The sequence below is a fragment of the Gallus gallus genome, chromosome 7, assembly GCF_016699485.2.
Source record: "Gallus gallus isolate bGalGal1 chromosome 7, bGalGal1.mat.broiler.GRCg7b, whole genome shotgun sequence".
In the NCBI taxonomy this organism is placed as follows: Eukaryota; Metazoa; Chordata; class Aves; order Galliformes; family Phasianidae; genus Gallus; species Gallus gallus.
Window position 1 is genome coordinate 4677331 of NC_052538.1, and position 17513 is coordinate 4694843.

General features: G+C 41.5%; 1 protein-coding gene and 1 long non-coding RNA gene across 8 annotated transcripts in view; one reads left to right on the plus strand and one right to left on the minus strand.

The window, feature by feature from the left end:
* Positions 1-17513, plus strand: part of UBE2F (ubiquitin conjugating enzyme E2 F (putative)) — a 67263-nt gene that overhangs the window by 27477 nt on the left and 22273 nt on the right. For all 7 annotated transcript variants that reach the window (XM_046943547.1, NM_001006512.2, XM_040703383.2 and 4 more), the window contains 2 exons: positions 3579-3649; positions 7530-7587. In XM_046943547.1, the coding sequence (XP_046799503.1) occupies positions 3579-3649; positions 7530-7587 (129 nt within the window). The remainder of the gene's footprint in view (positions 1-3578; positions 3650-7529; positions 7588-17513) is intronic.
* On the minus strand, positions 249-3420 carry LOC121113383. The gene is made up of 2 exons (XR_005861337.1): positions 2713-3420; positions 249-333 (listed from the first exon to the last, which is right to left on the minus strand). It is a non-coding gene; the product is annotated as an uncharacterized LOC121113383 (long non-coding RNA).

A 17513-nucleotide genomic window follows, 5' to 3' on the forward strand; every position in this document is an offset into this window, starting at 1 on the left:
GGACTGTTGGGGTGAAAAGCATCCTGAAAGGAAGATTTCATCCCATATGTGACCCAAAACTATCTTCAAAAAGGATTTGTCCGTGTCGAATCTGTTCCTTCTGTAAGTATCTGATTTGGGCTGGCCGATTTTTGGAGCTATAAGAAAAGCTGACATCTTCAGAATCCACTGCTTGGATCCAAACTCTTGTAGTCACTCTGATTTCCCTTCACAGCCAAGATTTTCTTGATTCTTATAGCACTGTTTTGTGGGCATCACACACAAACTGGTAGTCTTGAGCTCTTGATGTCTTTCAGACTCTGTGCAGCTTTTCCCATAAATAATGTCCATGTTCTGAATACAAAAAGAAAAGAAGAAATTAACTCTGGGAGGCCTTTCTCCACTCTAAAGTTGAAGCAACTCTGAAAAGATACTGTGCTGATACAATTAATGGTATTGATATTAGCTATTAAGGGTTTTTCAATGGCACTAGAAGTCTTTAGAAGGTTGACACTTAATATTACCTATTCTTTGAGCTGCTGGGATGTTGTGTTGAAGGAGAAAGCAACTGGATGTGATGCAGGTGTTGCAGCACTGTCAGGAGAGCAGAGTAAGTTAATTCTTAGTGTCTCTTCAAACTGTGATGCTGTTAGAAACTCTGAAATCTGTTTGGTAATACTGTCACTTGGCATTTTAAAGCATTCTGCCTTTTAGGAAGTAAGCTGTACGTTCACAAACATTTGTGTGCAGCAAACAGAAGCTTGCCAGAGTTTGTGCCTATGAAAGCCTCCGAGAATGTTGTCACAGACATCAGAGGAAGCTGTGAAGTGGCAAGCAAAATAATGGAGTACGCAGCAAAGCCTCCGGTGCCAAGTGCTGACCTCTGTCTCTGCAGCATCTGTTCCCCAAGCACTGCTTTTTTGGTTGATCAGCTGCCCAGAAACGAGTCAGTGAGAGAGGGGACCAATTGTTGCTGATGGTTTATTTATTTATTTATTTTATTTTATTTTATTTTAAATAATAGTAATAGTAATCTACTGACCGGGGGATGTCTTGATTTAAAACAACAGCAGCAAAGAAAAAAAACACAACAGCCCTTTTCTTCCTTGAGGTGCAGCTGATTGCTACAGGACTGCGGAGCTTTAAGGAATCAAGCCTAGTTAATAGTACAGGTAGTAACACAAAATCAGTTTTCCAAGGTTTTTATGAGCTTAGGCAGAGGTCAGAAGCTGGGAATTTAACAGCAGAGCTGCTCTTCTTTGTCCTTTTCCTTGCAAATTATCTCAGCTGTGATACAACAGCTGGAAGGGATTGGAATCCTGAAGAACTGGATGATAGTCCCTTAGTCATGCCATTAACTCTCTTTGGTGGCCTTGCTGTATAGGATCGGTTAGACACAGCATTGCCACGTTAGCACATGTGTCACGTTGGTGTGATTTGGCTTGCCAAACCAATCAAGGTCTGAAATGAAGTTCTCGTACTGGTTGGAGCTCTATGTCCAACCTCTGATTCAGCGAGAATGACATGGGGAGAGATTGTTAGCAGTGTCCTTAACGAAAAGGGACAAACTTGATGAAAGCTTGTTCTGTAAGATTAAACTTCTACCCAAACTGAAATCACTATATGCGTAGTTGTCAACTGTTCGCCACACTCCCCTGTACTGTATGTGCTGTGTTTTGAGGCTTGTGAACGCAAACTGATAGGGTGAAGTCAGCTGAGGGCAGGAATGGAAGCAAGGATGGTTCCATGATAAAAACTCCCGAGGGATCTGAAAAGATAAGTGGCTGCTGAGAACTGGAGAAGAAAATTACTCAGATTGCTGCTGTACCCTGTGGTGAGAGTGGATCTGCACGTATGTCTTGCAGAGCCTGAAGAGAAGGATGAACTTATGAGCAGTGAAATAAATGGATTTTCTAAGCTTTGCTGTCACATCCGTGACCTGGAGATGGTTTGAGGCATTCAAGTGAAGCATCTCAAGGAAAGCTTGTGTGGATTTGTTGATGTAAGGAAGATTCAAAGATAGCTTGAAGCATAAACTCAAAGGAGAATTTGTCTAAAGCTGATTTTTATGGCAGCGCTGCTGTTGTTCTTGTCTGTCTGTAACAGGAGAAGAAGAAGAGAGGAGAAAACCTTTGTCTTAGTGTCAGCAGTGGGCTTCCTAGAGATAAGAAGCACTGTGGTGTTTTGTGAAAGGATAAAAGATCTGTTGTCTTCTCCACGTTACAGAAAACTAAGGTGCCAATCATTTCACTCTGAATGACTGCGGATTTGGGAGTTTCTCATAAAGGTTTAGTTTGTATAGAACTTAGTTCTTCTATTCATCACTACATTCTCTGTTGGAAGGCAGGTATGGTAAAATCTGCTCTTTTATCTGGAGTCACCAGGTGGAATAAGTACTGCTGCTTTCCTCTCCTTGTTTTTTTGAGAACTAGGCATGATCTTTCCAAACAATGTGAGGGCGTAGCTGACGAAGGGTTGCTCTGTTAGAGAACTTCTAAGGTGAACGTTTGTGGATTTGGAAGGTAAAAAGTCAGACTTCTCTGCATGCCACTCATTATTCAGGCCGTGATCCAGCACTGCTGTCTCCTGTTGAGCAGCTGTTGGAGAAATGTGAATGTTTATGGAGAAAAGCTCCTGTCTGTGGTATGGACTGTAGATGTGCTTCGGTGATGGTTTCTTTAAGTGCTGGACAGTTGTATTCTCAGTAGGTTGGTATCATGTATTCACTCTTACCTTTTCTCCACGGAGCTGGGATAAGTGGATGACATGTAAATACTTTCCTAAGATGATGCTGGAGAATTGAGAACAAAGCAGTGAGACAAAACACAGCATGCTGCTATGCACATACAGCTAATAGAGCTGTTTTCTCTCTTGACTGAAGGCTTCTTGGGAAGCAGTGGAGGAAAATAGCTCCACATTTATAATAGCAGATTTAATTGAAGTTCTGAAAGGTACTGGTCTGTGTTGGTCTTACAGTACATCTACTGTAAGAAATTATCTGCCTGATTGAAAGCTGCAAATCGTAATTTGGAGAACAGGGATGGAATAATGTGCTGTTGCTAAGCTACCTGTGTCTTTATGACCTGCTCTTTATTTACTTCACAAAACTAGAGCAAATGAAGCTGTATTTTAAGAATCTGTGTTTCAAAACTCGCTGTCTAATTCAACTTGGTGGTGACCTTACCTAAAAATAAGTTGGGTCGCTTTTCACATTAGCGTCTTCAGTTTGGATACGACTGCCCTTCTTTGTACTCCTGTCTAGCTCTGAACAGGAGCTGACACACTGAAACAGTGCTTAAGAGTCTAACCTGGTTTTGTTTTGTTTTCCCTGAAGGAGACGAGAGGAGAATGAATCTTCTTGGCTTTCTTTAAAATCAGTATTTCTGAGGAAAAGCCCCATCGTTAGTAAAGAGTAGAAAGAAGCTAAAAGGGCAGAGAAAGCTGCTGTACCTCCTGTAGTTACATTGTCAGGATCTTTAACATACAGACTAACACTGTGAGCGTCAGATATATTTCCCTTTTCGGTTCTGTGACTTGTAATGGTGATTTGGCTTTATTTTGAAGAATAACATGGTAATTTTTGTTTTCTGTCCTGGCAGCCTCCGAAAGTAAAATGCTTGACAAGAATCTGGCATCCAAACATCACAGAGACGGGAGAAATCTGCTTAAGGTAGCAACAGCATTCTTTTTGTATCCTGAAGGTCCTTCTGTGTGATGAAATGTTGCATGTAGTTTTCAAGTCACTATTACTTTTGTCAATGGTTTCTAGAAATCAGACCACTATGTGACCCTTAAGAACATAGAAATACATGGAAGGTGTTGTTCTTGCTGTGCAATAGGTGCTGGGTAGAACCTGGCTCTTCGATTTCGAACTTAACTTTTAGTTTTGTTCAGGATAAACGTGTAACATCCAAACTGGACACAACTTCTTTCCCTCTCCCTTTCTCCCCTCTCCCTTTTTCTCCTTTTCCTCTCCTCGTAGGTGAATGATTTTCAGGCCCCGAGAAGGCTGAAGGCTTTGCTCAGTTAATGCCTATGTGTGTTTAGTGCTTGGAAACGGTATTTCAGCAAGGAAAAAAGTATCTGTTTAACTTTACAGCAACTATCCTGTATTTATTTATTTTCACGTGTAATATCTGCTGAAAGGCAGGTGCTGGTTATGGAAAAACAGAGCTGGGGGAACATAAGGCAGGGTATGAAGCCCACGAGCTCACCTTTGCCAAAGGGACACAGCAACACTGCTGGCAGGTATTTCCTGATAGTAAATGCTTCCTCTACAAAGTCAGTTCCAGAAACTTTGTGATTGCAGTGTTTCATCTTGTGTACCCGATGGTGAAATTGGCTATAAGCTGAACATAAACAGAAGTGAGAAGCAGGACTGTCATTTCTCAAGTTAATGGGACATGAAAGAAATACGAAATGAAGCATAAGCAATGAAAATAAGTAAGATTGAAAGCTGTTCTGAAAATGCAGAACAGTTGCCACCACGTGTAGCAAAGCAGTGCTTAAAAATATATTTTTTGTGTCCTTTAGATTTGAAATCATTTTATTGCTGCATACAAGGCCCTGGTGCAAACGAAGCTTTCACAGGGTAGCCTTTCTCCCTTGGTAGGCAGCTCTGGCTCATTGGTTGGTAGCAGCTGGAGATCTCATGCCAGTGCTTTTAGCCATAGAGGAGGTGTGCTCCATGCTTCTGAGAAGCTGGTGCCATTGGAGGGTGATGGTGGAAACTTGGTCAATGGAGAGAGCCTGGATGCTGTTAGTCAAAAAGCTGAAGTAAAGGCCAGGAATAGATGAAGTATTTAGAACCAGTGAACAGGAAATACTAGACACCAGAAGATAGCTAAAAGTTTAAGCTCTGACTATCGTGCTGTATCTTTTGAGATTAAACAGAGCCTCCTCGCACTCTTGAGGATGTTTCAGTGTGTCTATTCTTCAAATGATTTTAATTATGTCAGACAAATGTAGTGTTGGAACATCATAATTCTGGTTAATGAAGTGAAGTCATTTCTTTGGCATCTGCACTGAAATGTCAGCTTTATTTGATTGTCAGATACTTAAGCACATTAAACCTTTGAAATGTCTAACCATTTAGATGGGAAATCTAAAATAGCCCAGACTGCTCTATGCCTGTTATAACAGAGAATGCAATCTATATATAGTACCTGCAATCAGCTTCTATCAGAGTCTTCATATAGAAATATCTTTGGGTACTTTTTAAAGCAGAAGTAATTCCTTCTTAGTATTTTTCCAGCTGTTTTCTTCTGAGCATGCCTTACACTACGGCGTGTAATCATTCCTAATTTAAAACACAGTAAATGATTAAACTTGAGTCAAGTGTAATAGATTGGGGCACAAAAAGCATTCTTCCTGTGTGTTTTATGAATTGCAGTCACTCAAATTAGATCTGGGCCATACTTGTGGATGTTGCTTGGAAACACCAAGATATCTAGAAAGAATATGCTTTCTGCATATGCTAGCTCACCATTTTCTTAATAATCCCTGATTTTATTTTACCTCTGTTGATGTGATTTCCCTTTCTCTGGCTTTTCTTTCTCTTTGACCACACAAGCTTTTGGAAAAGCTTAACCACTCTGAAGTTCTGCTGCTTCACAGCTGTGTTTCTGCTCTATGGTGAGAACACAAAATGTGGTTTCTCTAGGCACCCTGTGCTGGGGAAAGGCTTTTGCTAGGGGTGAAATGATTGCTCCTGATCTGTAGGAAGAAAGAGGCTGCTGCTCTTAGAATGGGTTATATCAGCAAATCAGAACTACGAGGCAGAGCTACGCTTATCTGTCTGCGTTGCTTTCCTGCCAGAGCTCTATGAGGAATGAGCGTCTCCTCTTGAGTCCTGGCTGCTGAGCATCCCCAGCTGGAGATTTGCATAGAGAGAGAGGCTCTGGGAGCTGCAGGGGTGTTAATGAGGTTTGGCTGGTGTTCTCAGGCGCTTGGAGCTCTGTCAGTTGATACTTGCATGCTTTTTTTGTATGTGTTCACTTATTCTTAGCTCTTAAGCTCACTGTGGGCTGTATGGAAAGGTAAAGGGAAGTACTGCAGCAAAACCTTAAGGAGAAAAAGAAAGCTTATAAAGTCCATAATGTTTTTGAAATTAGTTTTGGGTGGCATTGGTGGTAGAGGCACGTTTTATCTTTCGAAAGGCACTGAAATGGGATTAGCAACGTGGTTAAGATGGGACACTTTGCCCCTTACATTAATCCTCTTCCTAGACTCTTAAAGGGAACATGGAGTAGTACTGCAAAAAAAAAAAAAAACCCTGCAAAATGAATAACTTTAGAGTATTTCACCTTAACCCTATCATATTGGCAGTGGAAGCTATTGCTGCTGATAAATTCTTGTGCTTTGTTACTTTGCTGTGTGAGTTTTCAGTTTTAGATTGCTTCTTAGCAGAGGAACTCAGTTGTGAAATGATGCTTACAGGAGTTTCCCAGACTCTTCCTCAGATTATTAACTTTGCTTTCAAGCACGAGTGAGACTTCTGCTTTTCTCAGTTTTTCAACACTTGTGGTGTTTCTTAGTTATGCTTTAGTCTCCAATACTTTTGTTCCTCACGTCTGCTGATGGTTTTACCTGAGAGCTCCAGGAGTGTCCGACCAACTGAACACACCTCAACTCCTTCATCTTGTAAATGGGTCAACAGTTTCAGCGGCCTTATGATGTAGCACAGTATGCAGGTCAGGTAAAATTCATACGTGGGCATGTAGGAAAGTCTTTATTTTAATTATTTATACCAGTGTAAGTATTTGTATTAAAATTGAGAGCGTATACGACCATTTGTCAGGAACTCTTTCTTCCTGTAGCAGTCTGTTTTGCCCAGTGTTCCATCTGAGCTTTGTGATATCCAGCTGGGAATGTGTGGAGTTGAGTTTGTCTGTAAAGCCTGGTAATGCTCTGCATGCAGCGTGGCTCACCTCCTGGAAGAGGAGAAGCTGCCTGTAAGGCTCAGCCGTTAGACTTTGCTGCTCTGAGTCCCTGAAGGTTTGAGATACATCCATTGATGTTGTGTCTGTTGCAGAACCTTCCTGAGCATATGGACCAGAGCTATTTCATTTTCCTACCCCTGATTTTAAGAAGCTGCAGTCGTTGTACAGAAGAGAGGATGATGATAATCCTCTCTGATAAATAGATATCCCTTCAAAAAATATCCTCTTAGAGGGATTGAGATATGCCAGATGTGGTAGGAGGCAGGACATGCTGCAAGGCCTGCCTGCTCACCACAGATGAGCATGTTCTGAAATGAAGCATGTGTGTGTGTCTGTGCACTCAGGGGTAAATAAAGGCTCGGTGTTGGGACTGTCATGAGGACCGCTGTCACACTTCATATACTTAAAATAACTTGATTTTTGACAAAACTGAGCTGTGTGAAGAATGTAATTCTAGGGCAGCATACAGATTTTGGTGCTTTTAGTACAAGAGGGATGTAATACTAACATTGCCATTTCTTCCAAAGTTGTTGAAACTTTCTGAGAAGACTTCTGACAAAGTTTCTCTAACTAGAAGTTACACTGTATAATATGTTTCTTTTTTTTCAGTTTATTGAGAGAACATTCAATTGATGGCACTGGCTGGGCTCCAACTAGAACATTAAAGGTACAATTTCTTTTTAGATACCTACAGCAAACTAGATAATCTTTTAAAATACTTCTACAGACTTGCAAAGAGTCAGATAAATGCAGTTTGCTCTAGAAACAACTTGGTTTTTTTTTGTCTTTCAACAAGCTGGTGGCAATTCTGAAGCAATTACTGTGCTAACCAAATACAGAAATGTTGTCTATTTTTAGTGTGGCTGCTTTGAGTGATAACAAGTTTTATGGGATGATATGATGACAGTGACCCTGAGAAACCACTTTCAGTAAGGGTGGTCTGATTTCTTGGTGGTCTTATTACCCAGGCAACAAATAGAAGAGCATGCTGTGAGCAGGACTAGCAGTAATCCATAACCCTTTCAATTTCCATTGTGTTGACAGTTCTGACAAGTCAGAAGGCTGTCTTAAGAACATTTTTTCCTTGGAAGACTGAAGGGCACAATGCATTTGGGAGAAACGCCATGTGGAACATAGAATTAGACTGCAGTTACTGCTCTGCCTTGAATCGTGTTTCATCCCCAGTGTTTGAACTGGTGAGAAACACATCCACGCTTCAGCACTGCATAAACAGGGTGCTCCTGTGTGTTTTAGTAATTCCAGCAGGGAAATAACTGCCTCTGAGCTGTAAGCTTGCCTCGAAGTCACATTACCCGAGTCACCACAATGTAAGTAGAATTTGCCCCTTATGAAGTTGATGGCAGTTTTACCACCATGATTGCAGAATGGCATCTGAGGTCAGCCCCACAACAGCTGGGCAGTGTTAAAAAATTCAGAGCCGTAGCTCCTGGATGAGATACATATCCTCTGTGACAACCTCCCCAGGAGTGCCTGGGTGCAGTGAGTGCTCTCGTCTTGATACAGAAAGCGCCCCGTTTTCCATTTGCTGCTCCATGATCTCGCTATCTGAAGAGTCTCACAGAGCACGGGGTAATAATAATCTCTCCAGCTTTTACCAGGAGACCTGCCAGAATTTGTTCCTAAAGAGCAATAGCTAGGTCGGTAATGGGTGAGCATGTCAGATGTTCGTTTCTTTTCAAAAGTCAGATGTAGAAAGAATTTTTGCCTAATACTGGCTTTGCTTTTTATAACTATGAATGAGATCTGTCTCTTCCTCCTTTTAATCTCTAAATTCTCCTTATGAGCTGTCTGATTTCCTGGAAAGTGGAACCAGAGTGTGTTGCTTTGTGTTTTTTAAATACTCTTTGCTTATTTTTCATCAGTAAGCATACCTTATTTTCTCTCTTACATTTCTGTTTTCAGGTTAGCTTAAATTGAGACATTAGGTAATTCAATACACTGCTTCTGTTCTTGTTCCTCTATTTCATTCCCAGAGAAAGTTTTTGGACTACAAATGTTTAAGCTTAAAGACAACTGGGAAATTACTATGCCAGTATTACAACTGAATGCACATATATTCTTCCCTTTTCTCCTAGCTTTGTTTATGGTATCTTAGGAAGATTAAAATAGTGTTTTGTGTTAAGACTTGCGGGTAGGAATAATTAGTGACACTGTGTTTAACTTCCTATCCTCAGTAAGGTTAGGAAGATATGTATTAATTTTCTTTTCCGCTCTGTTCTTGCATCAGTTTACTAATTGCAGGTGATTAATTTCATAGAGGAAACCACCTAGTACCGTAGTTGCCAGAAGAGTCTAATTAATGAGCTTTATGAAGCAATTTAGGGTGTTTTTACCTTCTGTAAATTAAAATCTAGCATCCCCTCTGGGTTTCATTACTCCCCATGGGCACTGAAGCACCACAAATTTCATAGCTTAAAACTTGTGAAGTTTGTCTGACTTCAGGTTTTGTTTTCAGAGGGTCCATTGTAACCATGCAGTTTCAGGCAGCTCACTTGTTCTGCGATTGCTTCGTGTGGTTTTGCAGTGCCATCACAGGAAGTAGGAATGTGGTGATTGCACTGTTCCTCTACTACAGAAGCAGCTTCACAATAGTCAAGCAGAAATAGCCATTTGGGGATGCTGGGAAGCTGCAAGCCCCGATCCCAGAACAGTGCTATTCGTTTGATTAGTGTCCAAGTGCTCAGATTCCAGACCACATACAGTCCTCAGATGGAACATACAGAGTTGTGCAGGTTTATCTACAAACAAGTTATTTTTCCGTAGACATTAATCATCTCGTGGTAGGTACACGTTCACTGTAGACCAGAACATGATGTGATGTGATTTTTGTGAAGGAGCTGTGCCCAACTTTGTCAAACACTCTAAAATGCTGCTCCAGTGTTCTGTTGGAGAATGCAAGAGACATACTGGATTTTGATGACAAATACTGTCACCAATGCAGCCATTCAGCCATGTAAATTGATTTAAAAAAAGACACAGCCCAACCACAAAAGTCATGTGCACAAACCAAGCCAGCTTTGCCTTAGGTTGCTGCTGCACCCACCCCTACGTTATACACTTACCCTTTTAGGAAGCTTTGCAAGTTTTAGATTGTCTCATCTTCCATATCCTTGTGGTGGCAGCAGAGCTCTTACATGAAAAATCCTTTAAAATAAGTTGCTGTGACCTTCTTAATACTTGCAGTATCAAATTGGCAGCAACTTGAAGAGGCATTCAGATTGCACCTTTTCACTTTCTGAAAACAAGCCAAAAAACTAAAAATTACCTGATAAAATGTGTTCTGGCAGTGTATATAATTCATCAGGGGGGAAATAAAAGGCTCTCAGTGAGTTTTATATTCTGGCATTTTGCTTCACTTGGTGCCATCTCATTCACAATTGAACTTTATAGGAGTTACCAAGTGTCGAGCACGATGCTGTCTTCCAGTTCTTCCTGTGACGGGATGTGTTTCCTTGGACCACTGGGAACTGCAGCCTGTGTGCTGGTGAAGGCACGGACGTGTTTGCTCTTCCTAAATTCCTGTGTTAGATGGAGCAAGTTGGGTTTTTTAACCCTGAAAAACGTCATAGGTAGAGGAATGTTTTAAAAGAATAGCTATATTTTTTTTATCACCACTGATGCAGTTGGAAATATTTTCTTTATCCGTAGAAACACTCCTGAATTCTAAATTCTTTAAAAAAAAAAAAAAAAAAATCTGGTAGCTTGCTCCACAGACTATGGAGTATACAGAGAGAGATGCAGTACTTGTAGACTGATATTTCAGTGCAATCATTCATTACTTTATGAGTTCGCTGCAGGCGCTTGCTTACCTTTCTGTCTCCATGCTGTGAGGTTTTGCATGGTTTTACTGGGTACTTTCCTCTCTAAAACAGAGTATCTATGAAGTTGAGGACTGCAGAAGTTCCTTTAGGCTGAGATTCTCCAAGTAGCTTCCTTTTCTTCAGTTTCTGGGCCTCATAGTCAAAGCTGGGGCTTTCCTGGTGGAAATCAAATAAGTTGTTTTAATTTATTCTGCTCTCAGATTTTCATTTCACTAAAGGTAGCAGTTTTTAAATGCTTTAGATGCATTTATGCAAAAGCATAGTTTTTAAATATGAAATAACAGTGTTATTGCTTTAATACCTTGCTTTTTCCACCCTCAGGAGTTTCAATTCTGTACTCAGAATGCTGCAGCAGCTCCTGCTGCTCCTCAGCACACACCTCCTTGTGCCTGGCTCACCACGACCCAGCTGCCTGGTTAAGCCAGGCCTCCCTAGTGCTCATCAGCTTTGTCTCAAATGCTTGTTTTGACTTTGCTGTCAAATTATCTCGGGTGATTGAGTTGAAAAAAAAAAAAAAAATCTACGTATTGTGATTGCCTAATTGGTTCTAAAAGTCAAGCTGTTTCTTCTGCAATTATCTCCAACAAACTATAACTGGAAATTGGTCAGTGACTGATTTATGAACCATAAAAATAATCAAGGCACCGCTGTGCAACTCTGACTCCGCAAGGCAGAGCATGGTAATGCTAAAAACAGTATTTTAAAATGTCTGATTAACATCCACAAGGAGAATTCGGGTGGGTTCCCTGTCCAGATGGAGCTACAGTGGGTTTTGGATAAGTGGAGGGCTGTTTTCAGTAGGATTTCCTTATTTACTGCTCGAATTTTTATGCTTTTCAGTTCTTACCATGCTTTAAAGTGTTGCTTTTGTCATGTTTTATTTCTGTCAGTAGAGAGGAACAGGAGTGGGAATCCTCATGGTTCCCTCAAACGATAGCTGTGCAGACAGCTTCTTATAGCAACCAGCAGGAAAATGGTATTTCTTCCAGGAATTCATTTCCAATATCTTCAGATAGCTGGTTAAGACATATCTGTTTGTGTTACTAAATAATCTAATCTATGAGATATTAAAGGCTTCAGGAATCATTTACAATACAAACTGTCATTAATTGAAGTTTATTCATAGGAGGCTTACTTATTTAATTAGCGTTTATGAGTAAATGGGAAAATATCTCCCATTTATTGTATTGGTTTTACTTTTGTCCACAGGCAGTAAAGATGCTTTGTTTGAAGTCATGCAAATGACCACCTATAGAGAAATAAATGAGACGGACTTCACTTAATGTTTCCATTTACCAGCATTTAAGCGTGAAGCTGTCTAGCTCTTAAAAGGTTTGGTGTGAGCACAAAACTTTCATTCATGGTCTTAATGAAAATGGGTGGTCTGCTGTCAGGATTTTATGTAATTAGTGTAGAGGAGTATTTTCAGCAGACAATAACTGTCAGTGTCTTCAAGATGAAGGGAAGAAGAGTAAGCCTGTATGTTCTGTGCCATTCTAATTTAATTCTAGCTGCTGATGGTACCTCTTTCTCAGCCAGCATTATGGTAATGCTGTTTACAGTAATGGCAGTAGAATCACTCCTGATTTGAGTTCCACTATTGATTTATTCAAATCCCACCTTGTAATGTGTCTGCCAGCTGTGTGCAAAACTCTCCAAGCGTGTGCTTGTAGAGGCTGCGTTCCCAGATGCAATGTGTTTATCCCTCATTCTAGCACAGCCAGTAGCTGATTTCCCTTGCACCAGAACTGCTCTGCGACCTCAATCAGCACACTGAAAGTAGGGACGTGGGATTCTGCTCCACGATTTAGTCCGAACCGACCACCTCCAGGTCCATCAGTGCCACACAGCGCAGACCCCATGCTGCTCTGCCAGGGACATCTCAGGTTTGCCCTTGCTGTGTAGGACCAAGTTTTTCCTGGCAGCTCTGCGGGAATGCTGTGGGGCTGGTTAGCACCTGGTTCTGGGAAGGCCTGGCACACGTTCACTGAAAGCCAAATTGCGAGGGAGATTTTGCTCTTAGAGTGCTTTCTGAGCATCCTGGATGATCACAGTCGAGGTAGGTAGCTGTAGCTATTGCAAAAAGGCACGACTTGCCACGAGGTGCCTTTCAGTGGTTCTTGTCTCCCTCTCTGAAGGAAGTCGGCTAAAGAAAGGAGCAGTGCAGATTGCTGGTTTTTCAATACCTTTGCTCCCTGAAGTGCTTAAAATGTCCATTGTTGCTGCACTTGCTTGAATAAGCTGCAGACAAAATCTTCGCCCTGTATTTGTTGAAGTTACAAGACACAGAATACGATCTCAGTGTAGATCAGACATTATAACAGTTTTCCCATAATAATCATTAGGAAGTTTTTCTGCAAGGGATGCATTGTACTGTATTTTGAGTTTATAAATCTGCTTGTCAGGATTGGTTTTCTGTCTGTACGTGCCCAAAACAGTGACGAAACACAAATCAGTGTCCTCTGATACCCTTTGCTTCATAAAGGGTTTGCAGCAATTTTCTTTCTCTGCATTAAATGGCTGTGGCAAAGCTAAATCTCTGCTTTAAACGCAGTTGCTGTTATCACCGGCATGTTTTGCGAGTGATTCCGTAAAACAATGTATTACATTGTAAGTCTAATTAAACCATGCTTGTTTCCCCCAAATTGTTGATTTCTGAATGTGCAATTTGCGTTGACTTTAATCAGTTGAGTAGACTGGTCTCCGGAGGGCGATCGCTGCAGTGTCCCTAATCACTGTAGCATAGTTCATTAAGAACTATTGCGCAGTTCCCCTGGGAACGATTTACAGAACATTATCTGCTCGCTCCAAGGTAAGGCTGGGGACAAATGTCAAGGAGTCAGGAACAAAAGTGGGGGGATTTCAGTGAAGTGCTCCTGCAGGCTTGGCAGTTCACAGCTGTCTTGGTCTAGGAGAGAAACAGACCTTAATTGTTCCTATTTCCTTCCCTCCAGTATATTTGAGCACAGAAGAAATCGTTTTCCAGCCTTCCTCCTGTTTTGTTGTTGTTGTCTTTTTGTGTTTGCTAACTGGAGCAGCTCATGCCATTTAAATTACCCAGAGCCCTCTAAGTGAACTGTTGTTGTTATGTTTGGGTGGGAAGCATGAGCTGGGACTGCAGGCACGTGAGGTCTAAGGTGGCCCTTGGGATGGACTGAAGAATGCCACCTTATTGTGTGTGAAAGTGGTGTTTTAGCTGATACAGCAATTTAGCAAGATACTCAGCAATGTTTGTGCAAGGTTATAGAGGAGCAGGACAGGGAGAGGCAGTGTTAAACAAGAGGAGGCTCAGGGGTGACATTATCACTCTCTACAACTCCTTGAAAGGAGGTTGTGGCAAGACAGGAGTTGGCCTTTTCTCCCAGGTAACTGTGATGGGACAAGAGGGCAGGACCCTAAGTTGTGCCAAGCAAAGGTTCAGGTTGGATATTAGGAAACATTTCTTCTCTGAAAGAGTGGAGAGTTACTGTAACGGGCTGCCCAGGGAGGTGGTGGGGTCACCGTTCCTGGAGATGCTCGAGAAGAGCGTAGGAGTGGTGCTGAGGGATGTGGTTTAGTGGGGATGGGTTGGGGTTGGACTAGATGATCTTTTCCAACCTTAATGTTGCTATGATTCTTCGCTTACCAAAAAACCTGCTTCTTCCCTAGGCAGTCTTCTCTCAAATATGCAGTTTATAGAATCATGGAGTCATTAAAGTTGGAAAGTCTCTCTAAGATCACCTAGTCGGACTGTCAGCCCATCCTCACCGTGCCCACTGACTGTGTCACTCAGTGCCACATCTACCCTTTTACTGAACGCCTCCAGGGATGCTGACTGCACAAAGAAGCGTCTACTGTCTCTGGGATCAAAGCATGCCATATTTTTTTTAACCTTGTAGACTGGCAATAAGATTTCTACAGTCAGTTAAAGAGCAGCGATTCACAGGGAAGAATCCAGAATGGTTGTGGAGGCACACTGAAGGGGCAGAGAAGTTCTATTAAACCCTAAGGAAGATGGATCTAGGATGCTTGGTTCTCTAGCCTGCAGTGAAGAGAGAAGGATGCGGCACTTGGTTAGAACTGAGAGAAGGATGTGAATGGAACTGGAAGACCATCTTGGGCAGGTCTGCAGGCAGGAGAGAGCAGCCCCCAGCTTTCAGCACGCTGTTGGCAGGTGTGCCCCTTCCCAAATGGCAGTGTCCAAACCTTGCCATGGTCCTACCTTGGACTTACTACTTGATCTTTTAAAAGCTCCCGTCAGACATCTGCTAATATGGATGACACTGCTGCTTCTTTCATTGATCTGAACAGATTAAAGTATTTGTACATAAGAATAGTTTAGCAACGAGCTTTAATTTAATTAGTCTATTAGATCAGAAATTCTCCTTGAATCTCTGAGGAAGTTGCTTTTGATTGGAAGTTCATTAGCTGCTTTTGTCTGGCTTGTTCCCTGCTTGAATTAGTGTAGTAAGTATACTTTGCCTGCTGGGGGAAAACCTTCATTTACAATTTACATGTTGACTCTCTCTTCAAAAGAACTGCTGTGTGGTTGGGTTTTTTTTTTTCCGACGTCTGAAAGAACAGCTAAACACTTGTCTCTGACATGGTTTCAATGGCATCGCTTTTGTAAAGAGCTTGTGAGAACTGCCACTTGTGCATACTTGGTGACTAACTGAATTAGGACCTCCTACAAACACAGGGCTTTGAGAGTCCCTCGGCTGGGTAGAGGCTATTCCAAAGGCTGTACTTAGCGTTTTGCCTCTTTGCTCTTGACCTTTCAACGCAGCTGCAGGGCAGATTTTTAATGCCCTCATTTGGTGTGCTGTGAATAAACCTGGGGGAAGGGATTTCAAGCAATTTTTCACTCAAACGCAGCACAAAAATGCCCAAGAACAAAAAGGGGGCAATTGTAAAGTGTTATTTCTAAGTCGGATCTGCCAAGTTTCTTACGTTGATGTCACCATGCTGTAAGAAGGAGTGTATTTCCTTCGTTATACCCTCTTGCATTTGTACACAGGATTTAACCATGCGCTGCTCTGCCGTGGAGGTTAACCCTTGCTCTTTGATTTGAGTATGATAGTTGAATCCTCCAAATTAACCCAGTATTGGAGTGTTTAAAACCCACCACCCCATAACCACAACGTTAAGCACATGGAAGAAAACAGACAAAAAGAAGCCTTGTAAAGGAAATGGTCTTGCCCAGGTAATTCTCAATGTGAGCATGCAGATTCCTATGCTCAGTTCTCCTTTTAAAGGTACTTTTTCCATGGTGGCAAAGTCTGGGGAGTGAGAAGTGTGTTACAGAAAGTGGAGCAATGTAAAGGCATGGATCCTTAACATTTTAAAGTGTCTGCCCTACCTGGCTCATAGAATGGCTTGGGTTGGAAGGGACCTCAAAGGTCATCTAGTTCAACCCTCCTGCTTTGTGATGATCATTAAAATTCTCTATATGAGTTAACTTTCTGCTTTTGAGGTATTTAAGCTGAAAGTGCAGTCATGTTTGTAGCCAAGGATAATGCTTTGTTACATTAAGAGAAAACAGAAGCTTAGCTTCTGTGAACTGTTAAATCTGTCAGTATCTATTGTTTGGTAGCTTGCAAATCCTTTCAGTTAGTCGGGGGGAACATTGAGCATTCAGGCACGTTGCTCATCTGCATGCAGCAAGCAGCTCTGCTGAAGTCAGTAGTGCAAAGTGATTATTTTTGCAGTAGAACAGTGTCAAGTTCCTCAAATATTAAATACTTGCTTCACTGCCTCTCTGCTGTTCCATCCCACTTCCCTGCCATAATATCCTAGATTTAAATCTGGGCTAGCCTCAAGCTCATTACAAGTAGCATTGTCCTCTAGTAGTAATTTAGCATTATTTTTTATGGAACCATGCGAGGGTATAAAATGAATCCAACACATCATAAAACTTGAATAGGTGGAAACAGGTCAGAAATAATATTAAGATTTTCACACCATTTGTTCAGTAATAATAATAATCTTTGTACACTTTGTGGTCTCCAGAATGGCCGTAAAAATGCAAAGCACTCTGAAAAGCTACAGCCTTACAGAGGTTTTTTCTTACTTTGTTGGGAGTTTTGGGATAGAATTCTCTGCAAAGCCAGCTTGAATTAAATAACAAGTCAAGGATTCCAGAGTCTTAAAACTATGCTTCAGCAACTGAGAATTAGGAAGCGATTTAGGTAAACTTAAAAATATGGGGTTTATTGAATGACATGGGGAATAATTTGATATGAATTACATTCGTCTTGAGTTGTAACACTTGTATGAGGTGCGGCTCATAACTGGATTGGTTGGATTCGATGAGGTAACTCAGGTGTGCCTTTTGTTGTAGTTTGTGCTGTCATTGAAGATGAGAAGTACATTTGAAAGAGTCAGTCTCTCCCACACCAGGATCTGATTTCGGAGGTTCTATGGGGAAAAGATGCAGAAACCTGAAATGTTCTCTGATCATTTCAGCTTTACTAGGCAGCTTTGTGTCCTTAAAAGATGCACTGAGCAGGTGGTTCATGCAGGATCAAAGGAAAAGGGATTCGTAGGAGGCTGTTGTCGTAGTGCTGACATTGTGCCTTTTACTTAGGACATAACTGGATGTCATTTTTAGGGAATGCAGATTTCCCCAAGAGTTTGCAGTAGGGTAGCTTGGTTATGTGGTTTCCAAAGAAAAGAATCCTTTCTCTTGAAAGCCTTCAAGCTGGTGGTGGGTGATCCCTTTGAGTCTGCTTCTGTAGTAATTGGGTCTTATTTGTTTTCTTAATATTTGAAG